Genomic DNA, 14108 nt, shown 5'->3' with positions numbered 1-14108 from the left:
AAGAAAGGTAACTTTGAGGGTATGAGACGTGAATTGGCCAAGATTGACTGGCAATTGATTCTAAAAGGGTTGACGGTGGATATGCAATGGAAGACATTTAAAGACTGCATGGATGAACTACAAAAATTGTTCATCCCAGTTTGGCAAAAGAATAAATCAGGGAAGGTAGTACATCCGTGGATAATAAGGGAAATCAGGGATAGTATCAAAGCGAAGGATGATGCGTACAAATTAGCCAGAAAAAGCAGCATACCAGAGGACTGGGAGAAATTCAGAGACCAGCAGAGGAGGACAAAGGGCTTAATTAGGAAAGGAAAAATAGATTATGAAAGAAAACTGGCAGGGAACATAAAAACTGACTGCAAAAGTTTTTATAGATATGTGAAAAGAAAGAGATTATTTAAAACAAATGTAGGTCCCTTGCAGTCAGAAACAGGTGAGTTGATCATGGGGAACAAGGATATGGCGGACCAATTGAATAACTACTTTGGTTCCGTCTTCACTAAGGAAGACATAAATAATCTGCCGGAAATAGCAGGGGACCGCGGGTCAAAGGAGTTGGAGGAATTGAGTGAAATCCAGGTTAGCCGGGAAGTGGTGTTGGGTAAATTGAATGCATTAAAGGCCGATAAATCCCCAGGGCCAGATAGGCTGCATCCCAGAGTACTTAAGGAAGTAGCTCCAGAAATAGTGGATGCATTAGTAATAATCTTTCAAAACTCTTTAGATTCTGGAGTAGTTCCTGAGGATTGGCGGGTAGCAAACATAACCCCACTTTTTAAGAAGGGAGGGAGAGAGAAAACGGGGAATTACAGACCAGCTAGTCTAACATCGGTAGTGGGGAAACTACTAGAGTCAGTTATTAAAGATGGGATAGCAGCACATTTGGAAAGTGGTGAAATCATTGGACAAAGTCAGCATGGATATACAAAAGGTAAATCATGTCTGACGAATCTTATAGAATTTTTCGAGGATGTAACTAGTAGCGTGGATAGGGGAGAACCAGTGGATGTGGTGTATCTGGACTTCCAGAAGGCTTTCGACAAGGTCCCACATAAGAGATTAGTATACAAACTTAAAGCACACGGCATTGGGGGTTCAGTATTGATGTGGATAGAGAACTGGCTGGCAAACAGGAAACAAAGAGTAGGAGTAAACGGGTCCTTTTCACAATGGCAGGCAGTGACTAGTGGGGTACCTCAAGGCTCAGTGCTGGGATCCCAGCTATTTACAATATATATTAATGATCTGGATGAGGGAATTGAAGGCAATATCTCCAAGTTTGCGGATGACACTAAACTGGGGGGCAGTGTTAGCTGTGAGGAGGATGCTAGGAGACTGCAAGGTGACTTGGATAGGCTGGGTGAGTGGGCAAATGTTTGGCAGATGCAGTATAATGTGGATAAATGTGAGGTTATCCATTTTGGTGGCAAAAACAGGAAAGCAGACTATTATCTAAATGGTGGCCGACTAGGAAAAGGGGAGATGCAGCGAGACCTGGGTGTCATGGTACACCAGTCATTGAAAGTAGGCATGCAGGTGCAGCAGGCAGTGAAGAAAGCGAATGGTATGTTAGCTTTCATAGCAAAAGGATTTGAGTATAGGAGCAGGGAGGTTCTACTGCAGTTGTACAGGGTCTTGGTGAGACCACACCTGGAGTATTGCGTACAGTTTTGGTCTCCAAATCTGAGGAAGGACATTATTGCCCTAGAGGGAGTGCAGAGAAGGTTCACTAGACTGATTCCTGGGATGTCAGGACTGTCTTATGAAGAAAGACTGGATAGACTTGGTTTATACTCTTTAGAATTTAGGAGATTGAGAGGGGATCTTATAGAAACTTATAAAATTCTTAAGGGGTTGGACAGGCTAGATGCAGGAAGATTGCTCCCGATGTTGGGGAAGTCCAGGACAAGGGGTCACAGCTTAAGGATAAGGGGGAAATCCTTTAAAACCGAGATGAGAAGAACTTTTTTCACACAGAGAGTGGTGAATCTCTGGAACTCTCTGCCACAGAGGGTAGTCGAGGCCAGTTCATTGGCTATATTTAAGAGGGAGTTAGATGTGGCCCTTGTGGCTAAGGGGATCAGAGGGTATGGGGAGAAGGCAGGTACAGGATACTGAGTTGGATGATCAGCCATGATCATATTGAATGGCGGTGCAGGCTCGAAGGGCCGAATGGCCTACTCCTGCACCTAATTTCTATGTTTCTATGTTTCTATGTGATCAATGCCCCGCTGAGAAGGGAAGCGCTTTGTATCTGTATCAAGCTCGCCGTGTCCCGCCCGGTGTAACTAGAGGCGAGTGAACTGAGCGGAGACTGGCTGCTGCTGTTTGCTGGTCACTGTGATGCTCTGCTCATTCCTGCCTTCACTCGCCTCCCAGAGCAACGGGTCCTTGCTCAGCCTTGGGGAGGGAGAGACTGGTGCCACTTTCGTCCCACTCTCTCTCGCTCTCTCTTTCATTCTCATCGCTCCGTTTAGAGAAGCTGCAAAGAGCGACGGACCTCACTTGGATCAGACGCCCGCTGGAGCACCGAGCCCTGTCCGGATAAGGAACCGGGAACGGACTGGATCTCTCCCTCTCTAGCCCAGGACAAGGGGCGCTGGGGAAGTGAAGGCGGGGGAGATCTACCACCAGCTTTTCTGCACCGCTCTTTAAGGCAGCATTGAGCTGCCGGCTTGGGGCGATATTAACGCGTGAAATTGGTGCGCTCCGTGCCCTCTCTCCTCCACTTCTCCCCGCGAGTTTGCCTCGGATTTCCCTGGGAATGGAGACGACTTTGTGTTGGATTTCGCTTCTCGCTGGGTTCGCGCTGTCGCCCGTGGTCAGCGGGGAATCCCCCGGGTCGGCAAACGAGACCACGGGGAGACTCAATTCTCATTCCCAGCAAATGGAGCTGGTTCTCCCGACCGCAGCCTGGTCCAAGCAGAACGGGCTCTCTCACTGGGACAGCCGGACCACCGACATCCCGGGCGGGCTACGGGACATCAACACGTCGGCTGCCAATGCCAGCAATTTCCCCTCCTGTCACAAGGCGCTCGACAGTGGCCGCACCTTCAAGTACATCAACGCGGCCATCTCCTGTGTCATCTTCGTGGTCGGGGTGATCGGAAACGCCACTTTGTTAAGGATCATTTATAAGAACAAGTGCATGAGGAATGGACCCAATTTGTTGATCGGGAGCCTGGCCCTGGGAGACTTGTTCTACATCACGATCGGCATCCCCATTAACGTCTATAAGGTCCATGTGCTTCACCGTGTAAACCTGCACCCTTTTCACACCTCTTAGTTAGATGTGGCCCTTGTGGCTAAAGGGATCAGGGGGTATGGAGAGAAGGCAGGTACAGGATACTGAGTTGGATGATCAGCCATGATCATATTGAATGGCGGTCCAGGGTCGAAGGGCCGAATGGCCTAGTCCTACAATAATTTCTATGTTTCTTAGTTTATTCCCTTGTAGCTTCTACTTCCTTTTCATTGGCTGTTAACACGTTTCATTATTCTATTTTTCCTTTGGGGTGGAACAGGATAATTGTTTCATAATTTATTTATTTTTATCTCATTTGTAGTTATTTGTTCTCTCTGCTTAGCCACGTTAACTGACATTTGCTAAATATCTTTTCCAGCTTCTGGCACCAAATTGGCCTTTTGGGATTGTTATTTGCAAGCTCGTGCCTTTCTTACAGAAAGCATCGGTGGGGATCACAGTGCTGAACCTCTGCGCTCTGAGTGTGGACAGGTGTGCCTTATTCTTGTTTCTAAGTAAAATCTAGCAATTTGTTGTTGTAATGATCCCATGTTCTGACTAGAAATAAGGAACTGCAGATGCTGGTTTACCAAGGAAAGACACAAAATACTGGAGTATCTCGTAGGGTCAGGCAGCATTCCTAAAGAATATGCATGGGTGACATTTTATATTGTGACCCTTCTCTGGACTGATGTTTGAATTAGTCTGAAGAAGAGTCCGAACTCAAAACATCACCTATCCATGTTCTCCAGGGATACTGCCTGATCCACTGAGTTATTCCAGCACTTTTCAGTTCTACGAGACCTGACTATGCCAGCCATGCATGTTAGGCAACCTTGAGATGAGAGATATTCTTTTGAAATTCTAAATACAGAAATTTGAAATCCTAGAAACAATCGGGTTATGTGGGATTTGAAAATCAGGAACTTGAAGTTCAAAGCTGTGATGGCTTTTCAGTTCTGTGGTATTAAAGAAAAAATAAGTTATTTATATTTCTTTAATAAAATCAATTGTTACATTTGTTTAATTGTTTATGTTACAGAGCAAGTATGAATATGTTTGTTTTCAATTTTCCATGGTTTCACAATGCTGGCAAGGTATGGGGGGTAGTTCAGCAAACTTTTCTCTGGGATTTTTGATCATTTCTTAACATTTCCATAAATGATGTTCACCAATCTTTTACAACATTGAATCACAATGGAGTTACTATGTTCCCAGACATATGTCTATGGTTTTAAATATATTAATTGTTTTAATCTGTCCGATAAATGAACCACAATGTTAGAAAACTGAGAAAAGAATACCACTTTTGGGTCTTTAGTTTCCATGAATCATTCTGTATTTATTATTAATATATCAATTTTATTGTGTGGACATAAAGAAATAGCTAGGGAGAAACACAGAATGTAAAATAAGGATGACAAGAAAATAGTCAGTCAAGTCAAGTTTATTTGTCACATACACATACGAGATGTGCAGTGAAATGAAAGTGGCAATGCTCGCGGACTTTTGTGCAAAAGACAAACAACCAAACAAACTATAAACACAATCATAACACACATATTCTTTTACATAATAAATAATGGAAAGAAAAACGTTCAGTAGAGTTAGTCCCTGGTGAGATAGGTGTTTACAGTCCGAATGGCCTCTGGGAAGAAACTCCTTCTCAACCTCTCCGTTCTCACCGTATGGCAACGGAGGCGTTTGCCTGACCGTAGCAGCTGGAACAGTCCGTTGCAGGGGTGGAAGGGGTCTCTCATGATATTGTTGGCTCTGGAGTTGCACCTCCTGATGTATAGTTCCTGCAGGGGGGCAAGTGAAGTTCCCATAGTACGTTCGGCCGAACGCACTACTCTCTGCAGAGCCTTCTTGTCCTTGGCAGAGCAATTCCCAAACCAGATGGTAATGTTCCCGGACAAGATGCTTTCCACCGCCGCTGCGTAGAAGCACTGGAGGATCCTCGGAGACACTCTGAATTTCCTCAATTGCCTGAGGTGGTAAAGGCGCTGCCTTGCCTTACTCACGAGTGCTGAGGCATGTGATGCCCATGTCATATCCTCGGAGATGTGGACTCCCAGATATTTAAAACAGTTCACCCTATCCACAGGATCCCCATTTACCCTCAATGGAGTGTACGTCCTCGGATGATGTGCCCTCCTAAAGTCCATGATCAGCTCCTTCGTTTTTTTGATGTTCAAGAGGAGGCTGTTATCCTGGCACCAGAGTGCTAGACCAGCCACCTCCTCCCGGTAGGCCTTCTCGTCGTTGTCTGAGATCAGGCCCACCACCACAGTGTCATCAGCAAACTTAATTATTGAGTTGGAGCTGAACCTAGCCACACAGTCATGTGTGTACAGGGAGTACAATAGGGGGCTGAGGACGCAACCCTGGGGCGATCCTGTGCTCAGGGTGAGGGACTTCGATGTATTCCCTCCCATCTTGACTACCTGGGGCCTGGCGGTGAGAAAGTCCAGGACCCAGGCACACAGGGAGGTGTTGAGCCCCAATTCCATTAGCTTCCCGGCCAGTCTGGTGGGGACTATCGTGTTGAAGGCTGAACTGTAGTCTATGAACAGCATCCTCACGTAGCCCCCCTTCTGGCTGTCCAGATGGGAGAGAGTGGTGTGCAAGACATGGGAGACCGCATCGTCCGTGGATCTGTTCGGACGGTAATGCGAACTGCAACGGGTCCATGTTCCGAGGGAGGAAGGCGCAGATGTGTTTCTTCACCAGCCTCTCAAAGCATTTCATGACTACTGAGGTAAGGGCCACCGGACGGTAGTCATTCAGACAGGCTGGGGAGGCATTTTTTGGTACCGGTACAATGATGGATTTTTTGAAGCAGGCAGGGACCACGGACTTGTCCAGGGGGAGGTTGAATAATGTAGTGAGCACTGGAGCTAGCTGCGTAGCACAGGACTTGAGTACTCGCCCCGAGATGCCATCGGGGCCTGCAGCTTTTCTCGTGTTCACCCGTGTCAGAGCCCTCCTCACGTCATGCTCGGACAGCGAGAATGTGTGCACATTCCTCCCTTCAGCTTCGGTAGCCAGCCCGCTGGCGGTATTGTCGATAGTCGGCAGACCTGAAGTGGTGTTGCCCCTTTCGAAGCGAGCGTAAAGGGAGTTCAGGTCATCAGCTAGGGAGGTGCCGGCACTTGCGGATGAGGGAGGGGTGCTCCGGTAGTTGGTTACAATCCGTAGCCCCTGCCACAGGCTTCTGGTGTCCTGCTGCTCCATCTGTAACTCCATCTTGTCTCTGTACCTTCTCTTTGCGTCCTTCACCACCCTTCGCAGTCGGTAGGACTCTGCCTTGTAGACGTCCATGTTTCCTGATGCCAGGCCCGAGTTGTAGGCAGCGGTGCGAGCATTCAGGGCCACACGAACAGACCTGTCTACCCAGGGTTTTTGGTTCGGAAAGGTGCTTACCCTTACCGTGGGGACGATGTTGTCGGTTACTGTTGCGATGAAGTCCGTGACTGCTTCCACGAACTCACTGACGTCACTGGAACTTGCTTCGAACATATTCCAGTCTACATCACTCAGTGCATCTTGCAGCATGGCCTCTGACTGGTCGGACCATCGCTTTACGTCCCTCGTCTCTACCGCTTCCCGACCTATCCTCTGTTTATACTCCGGCAACAGGAAAATGGCAGCGTGGTCAGATTTTCCTAGGGGAGGGAGAGAAACGGCCTTGTAGCCTTTCCTGAACGGTGTGTAGCAGTGGTCCAAAGTTCTCTCCCCCCTGGTGGCACACGTGATGTGTTGGTAGAAGTTCGGCATGACCTTCTTGAGATTTGATTTATTAAAATCTCCAGCCACCACCATAGCCGCATCCGGGTACTTGTTTTGATGTCGACATAACACATCGTGTAGGGCCGATAGTGCCATGTCGGTGTCCGCCTGCGGTGGAATGTAGACGGCTGTGACGATCATTGAGCCGAACTCCCGGGGAAGGTAGAATGGGCGGCATGAGATCGTCAGGTGCTCCAGGTCCGGCGAGCAGGAACGGGAAAGCATCTTGATATTTCCAGGGTTGCACCAGTTGTTATTGGTCATGAAGCAGACTCCTCCACCCTTGGATTTCCCAGATGCTTCTGTTCTGTCAGCATGGTGGACAGTGAAGTACTCGGTTGGGCAGATTACCTGATCCGGAATCAGCGAGGTCAGCCATGTTTCAGTCAGGCAGAGGATGTTGCAGTCCCTTATGTCCCGCTGGAATCTGACCCTCGCCCTGAGGTCATCCAGCTTGTTTTCCAGGGACTGGACATTCGCCAGAAGAATGCTGGGCAGAGGTGGACGAAAGGCTTGGGCTTTCAGCCTATTCCGAATCCCCTCCCCCCCCCCCCCCCCCCCGCTTCCCTCGATGTTTTCTCCGGGTTTTCCTTGCAACCGAGCTCCCATTGTTGTTGCAGCAGCTTCTGCTGATCTCTGCTGGCCATGCTGGATCAGTGAGTACAGAGTTTAAAAAGTCTCCGTTTGACCTGGAGTTTAGATTTAAGAGGGTTTCCCTGTCATACTTTGTTAGTACTAGGGAGTTAGAACTTAGAAATAAGTTAAAAAGGAACATAAAAGTTAAAAACACACACAATTTTCGCAGAGCTGCCACAACGGCGACTGGACAGGGCCGCGCCTTTTTTTTTTTTTTTTTTTTCATGGAGACATACTACGTAGAAATTAGGACCTTTGGCCCACTACAACCATGCTGACCATTGTGACCATCTAATCCCATGTGTCAGTATTAGGACCACGTTTCATTCATTTTCAAGCTCAAGAAGCAACTTCAGTTATGGAATCTTCTCCGATTGTATTTTTACTCTTGTCTTTTTACAGAAACATTTTTTAAATTAGATTTTTACTCAAAAGATGACAACCACTCAAATGGCACACTAAAGGTACACACAGTGTTAAACAAACTTCTGATAGGAACTGAAGCATTGATACCATTCGTTTACCTTTTAGTCATTAAAGTTGGGGAAATTATTTATTATACATTTATCATAATTAGTTGTTCTTGAGGTAGGAAGGAACTGAAGATGCCGGTTTAAACCAAAGATATTGGGGAATCCAGAAACAGGGGCCAAAGTTTAAGAAATAGGGGTAGGCCATTTAGAACGGAGATGAGGAAAAACTTTGTCACCCAGAGAGTTGTGAATCAGTGGAATTCTCTACCTCAGAAGGCAGTGAAGGCCAATTCTCTGGATGCTTTCAAGAGAGATAGATACAGCTCTTAAAGATAGCATGGGGTCATGGGATATGGCGAGAAGGCAGGAACGGGGTACTGATTGTGGGTGATCAGCCATGATCAATAGACAATAGGTGCAGGAGTAGGCCATTTGGCCCTTTGAGCCAACACCGCCATTCAATGTGATCATTGCTGATCATCCCCAATCAGTACCCCGTTCCTGCCTTCTCCCCATATCCCCTGACTCCACTATTTTTAAGAGCCCTAACTAGCTCTCTCTTGAAAGCATCCAGAGAACCTGCCTCCACCGCCCTCCGAGGCAGAGAATTCCACAGACTCGCCACTCTCTGTGAGAAAAAAGTGTTTCCTCGTCTCTGTTCTAAATGGCTTACTCCTTATTCTTAAACTGTGGCCCCTTGTTCTGGACTCCCCCAACATCGGGAACATGTTTCCTGCCTCTAGTGTGTCCAAGCCCTTAACAATCTTATATGTTTCAATGAGATACCCTCTCATCCTTTAAACTCCAGAGTGTACAAGCCCAGCTTCATATTGAATCATATTGAATGGCGGTGCTGGCTCGAAGGGCCGAATGTCCTACTCCTGCACCCATTGTCTATAAGATAGACACAAACTGCTCGAGTAACAGCGGGACAGGCAACATCTCTGGAGAGAAGGAATGGGTGATGTTTTGGGTCGAGATCCTTCTTTAGATTGAAAGTCATGGCAAAGGGAAAAAAAAAAAAAAAGAGAGAGAGAGCGAGAGAGAGAGAGCGAGCACATTTTGTAGATGTCAAGACTAACTGGGATGCATCAATGGTGGGTACACAAACATGCTGGAGAAACTCTAGATTGAAAGGCTTGTAGAAAGCGAAGGAAATAGGCAACGTTTCAGGCCGAAACCCAACTTTGCCTATTTCCTTTGCTCCATAGGTGCTGCTGCACCCACTGAGTTTCTCCAGCATTTTTGTGTACCTTTGATTTTCCAGCATCTGCAGTTCCTTCTTAAACACAATGCATCAATGGTGAACAGGTGCTGATGTTTAGTGTAGAGAATTGAGTGCTGATCACGAAGGCTATTTTGTCCAGACTGGTGCTGAGTTTTTTTTAATTATTATGAGCGATGTGGTCATCTAGTAAAGTGACAGGTCTTCCATCCCACTGTCAATTTGTGTTTATTTGAAGGTGGAATGTTTTCATGAATCACAAACCGAGGATGTTGCCACAGAATATCCAGCTTACAAACCGCTCGTAACTATAAACCTGGCAGCTGGATAGTTTATTTTAGATTTTGATATGGGCAATTTAAAGGGTGGTTCGATTCAATATCAAGTGAAGGTTATTAGACTGTCCCTAGTTGAAGATAGCCATTGTCTGGGTACTTAGGTTGCAAGTGACATTTGCAACACTTATCAACCTTATCAGCCCATGCCTGAATAGTGTCCAGATAGCAAAAGGGACAGGAATGGATAAAGAAATTATATAAATGATCCCATAACAACTTATTATATATAAGTTGCTTTTGAGACTTGTGTGAAGAGTGATTATGATACGGACTTTGGTAGTTAACTATAGAAATTCTGAAGTTAATTTTACAAATTGGCAGTAGTTATACACACGTTGGACTTGTATATGCATTATCTAATCGTCACTTCAGCTCGTGTCTTGCTTGGACATCAAATTTGGACCAAGGTGATTACTGGCAGCTTTAGCAACAGTAGAAGTAACACAGTTGCCCATAATTCTACAGTTCTATGGTACGGGCAACATTTTATTATCCATAGCCCAGCAGTATTATAGGAGCATCAGTACCAGATATCCATAGCCCTGTGGTTCAACAGGAGCAGTAGTGCCAACTATCCATAGACCTGGAGTTCGACAGGAACAGCTGTACCAGCTACCCATAGTCCTGCAATAATAGGAGCACTAGTACCAGATGCCCATAGGCCTGGAGTTCAACAGGACCAGTAGTACTGGCTACCCATAGCCCTGCAGTTCTACACTAGCAGCAACACCTGTTGCCCATAACCTTGCAGTACTACAGGAGGAGCTGAGATCAGAAGAACTCTGTAATTGGCAAAGGTCATTCCCAATGTAGTTATTTGAAATGGTGAGGATGTCTGGAGGTTCAGGCGGGAGCAGCCACTCACAATCTTCTGGAACAAGGGAGCATTTGCCAGCTGTACCAATAGTGTTTATTGCTCTGGTACATGATCATTTATGCATTGAGTCTAATTTCATATGGCTTGTACTGGTTCAAGCTGGCTAGTGGTGTTTAAAGCAATTTAGGCTTTGGGCTACATCTAGTTATGAAAGTCATTCTGGAGGCCTTGAAGGCTTGTAGAAAGAAATAGCAGACTACTGATGAGAGTTGCCATCCTTATTTCCCTGCTCTAGTACATAAGGTGATGTGGAGAGAGATTCTCTAGCCCCAGAGGCTCAGCTCGCATTCTTGCTGAAAGCCCTTCTCCTCTCCTCATTCTCCCTTTCCTGCCACATACCAAAGCATTGGTCACCAAAATGCCCAAATCTGGCAGCAACAGGATTAGTCTGGAGTCTTGGAAAACTACAGCTGCAGTACTTCATCAGTACTTCTTAAACTCCAACGTCATCTAAAAATCAAATGGTAAATCAGTGCGACCAACTCTTCTTCCAGTCAGAAACCTACAGGAACTTGATCGTTTTAAATAATTTAAATGGGTGAAATTCTTCCTGTTGCTAAACAGTTTGTGCTTCATTCAGTTTGAATAAAATGTGCTTGCTGGATCATTCAAATCCATTTTGGCAGCGAGGCATCATTTCAGCTTCATGGAGGCCTGGGACGACCAAGTGGCAACTCTGCTTGCTTCTGGTTTGTGTGTATGGTGCCTGCACCCTTCAAAATAGAAAAGTCAAGCTAAGAAGTGTACGCAAGGGCTGTGTATAAAATTTCAGCTAAATTAGAAATACTTGACTATGAAATGACACTTGCTAAGCTTTACCACTGCAGTTTAAGTAGTGAATTCCACTTTCTCTTGCTTGATTTTATTTTAAATGAGATTTTCTCACCACTTTCAATTGACGCTCTATTCCATAGTTCAGCTCAGCCTAGTTTGCATGATCATTATTAATGACTGCTCCTGGCTCTGGAGTGTATTGTACATTCATGGCATCGCTTTCTTTTCCTAATAGTTTTGAAGTTAAAGAATTCTAAAAGTAAGAAAAGAACTCGGGTCAAGTTCACAAAATGTAATTAAATTACATGTTATCAACAGTTCCGGCACAGATTCACTCGAGATGTAAACCATCGGTGTCTATTGAATACAAGCTGTGTAGCCAATAATAATAAGACTATTGACTCTTGAAAGCTGCAGTGTATTAATCAGGGCTTGCTTATTAACCTCTGGTGCTGGATCTATAGGGGTTGGAATAGTGTTTCTGTTTTCTAATGAAACCTCCATTATTGAGAGTGCAGGTCACTCCTGCTTGTTTTTTTTTTTAAATAGAGACCTGAAGGCAGCCTCAGCAAAATCAAAGGAAGTGGTTTAAAGTGTTCAAAAGGAAATCTTAGGCTTTAGTCAAAAATACCAGAATCTTAAGAAAGTTTCAAACCACGTTTCTTTTTCAAAAACATTCTGAATCCTCAGGAGGATGACTTTGCAAAAAATATAATTTGCCTAATTTCTTCATTGATTTGTCTGAGGCAAATACATAGTTTTACTGAAAATTTCTCCACTGAATAAAGTTGCAATATGAATCTTTATACCTCTAAAGGGATCTTTTTTTTTAAACGTTGCATTTTTCCAAGGAAGGGGCTATTGATGAAAATTGCACACTTATGTAGTATCTGAATGTCTGTAATTATCTGGAAATATTTGTTTGCAATTCCAGGTTCAGATAATGGGGTAATGGATCAGTGGCTGATGTTAAATAAGCCCTGCTGTTTTGACCTGATCACCCTTCAACCTGCAATGAGGGTCTCATAAATTGCAGAGGCGGGTACCCAGTCCTGTAGAGACACTACATAATTGTCTGCCCTCAAGCGATTTATGATCTTTAAGCTCTGAGATTGGAACAAGCAGGAAAGATCAACCTAAATGTAAAAATAGGGTTGTTTTATTGGTTATCCCCAGGACAATAGACACAGGCAGATGTCAATTGCCATTCCTGTCTTCAATTTCACAACCCAAAGGAGATCCTGTCCAAGCCAGAGCCTATTGTCAATACATCAGTGATGTTACAGTGTTACAGTAGTAATGTAGGAGAATCCCCTAAGCAAGCTCATCTTATATCCACCACCTGGTCTGTCAAGGCCTGTCCCACTTGGGCGTCATTTGAGCGTCATGCAGATGGCGCTCGAAGACTTTGTACATCCCAAAATCCTGGGGCGGCCACACGTCACTGCCTACGTCACCACGCACCATGCGCGCATAATGCACATCACTGCGCGGCATGACGCGTGCTTCGTGACGCGTAAATGACGTTGTTTAAATTACGTGTAAATGATGCGCAAGTGGGACAGGCCCTTCAGAGCAGTTTTAATTCACAATACACTGGATATGGTCCTACTGTTGCTGCTATGTAAATGGAAATAGACATAGGAAGTAATGGGACCTCCTTCTATGGAATGCTCGGTGACATTAGCAATGCAGTGGAAAGCAAAAAAACATCTGGTTTCTGTCACTCAGTAGTTCATGTAACCTGCCTGCTCCATAAATTAATTCCAGGGCTGAGGAATTTCAATTTTGACCTCTTTCCTTGGAATTAAGCAAAGCAAATTGTGATAGGACACCATAGAGAGTGCGTGCTCTTCAACCTCTGCGACGTTTGTTCTCACAGCAATAGCGTTGCTTTTTATTGCTTATCAGCACATGCTGAGGTGATTTTGAACCTCTGTACCTTGTGTTAGTAATGACGCGGTGAAGGATTCTGTGTCTACCACCTTAATTATTTAATTTATTATCAGATTAAAAATGTATTCCAATGGATATTCTTTCACGAGTTTGCTCGTTTTCCCAGGCTCTACATGTATTTCCTCCAAGTGCTCCGATTTACTCCCATACTATCATAAAATCATGTTGGTTGATGGGTTAAATAGACACTGTAAATTGATCCGAATAGCGTCTATGTAGAGATTTCTTCCATCGAACGTGTCCAAAGACAGGCAACTCGATGTGTTACTAACACCTATGAGAGAGAAGCGAATGTCACCAAACTTCTGAATTCTCTGGGGTGGAACCCTCTCCAAGACAGACGTGAAGCTCACCGTTTGACCTGTTTTTACAAAATGTTAAATGGTCAGCTCGACATAGACTACAAGACCTACACCAAACCCAAACCAATTAGGAGCATCAACATCTGTCATGTAGCTGGGATCACAAATTAGATCGAGGGCATTCGATCCAATTTGTGATCCCAGCTACAAAGACAGATGTATACAGCAATTCGTTCTTCCCCCGCACAATTAAAGCATGGAATAATCTCCACCCAACTATAGTTACCCAACCAGATGCAACTAAATTTAAAGTAGCTCTTTCTTCCCAATAACCCTTTCTGGCTTAAGCCCTCCCTTCACCACCTCCAGTTTAAATTCCATTTGGAATATTTTGGAGGACCAAGGAACCAAGAACCAAGAGATGATCCGATTACGGTGGAAAATTAATGGAGAATATAATTACTCTGAGATCCAAAAAGGAATATGTA

At 45.0% G+C, this 14108-nt stretch overlaps 1 protein-coding gene across 1 annotated transcript in view; it reads left to right on the top strand.

Moving 5' to 3' along the window:
• Positions 1-2230: 2230 nt before the first annotated feature.
• The window catches only part of LOC116971039 (endothelin receptor type B-like), a 41383-nt gene continuing 29505 nt past the window's right edge, over positions 2231-14108 (top strand). The window contains exons 1-2 of the mRNA XM_033017842.1: positions 2231-3241; positions 3627-3739. Coding sequence (XP_032873733.1) covers positions 2768-3241; positions 3627-3739 — 587 coding nt within the window. The 5' untranslated portion in view covers positions 2231-2767. The remainder of the gene's footprint in view (positions 3242-3626; positions 3740-14108) is intronic.

This window comes from Amblyraja radiata, chromosome 1 (assembly GCF_010909765.2).
Source record: "Amblyraja radiata isolate CabotCenter1 chromosome 1, sAmbRad1.1.pri, whole genome shotgun sequence".
NCBI lineage: Eukaryota > Metazoa > Chordata > Chondrichthyes > Rajiformes > Rajidae > Amblyraja > Amblyraja radiata.
Note: the sequence above shows the minus strand (reverse complement) of the source record. Positions and strands in the feature narration are given on the sequence as shown.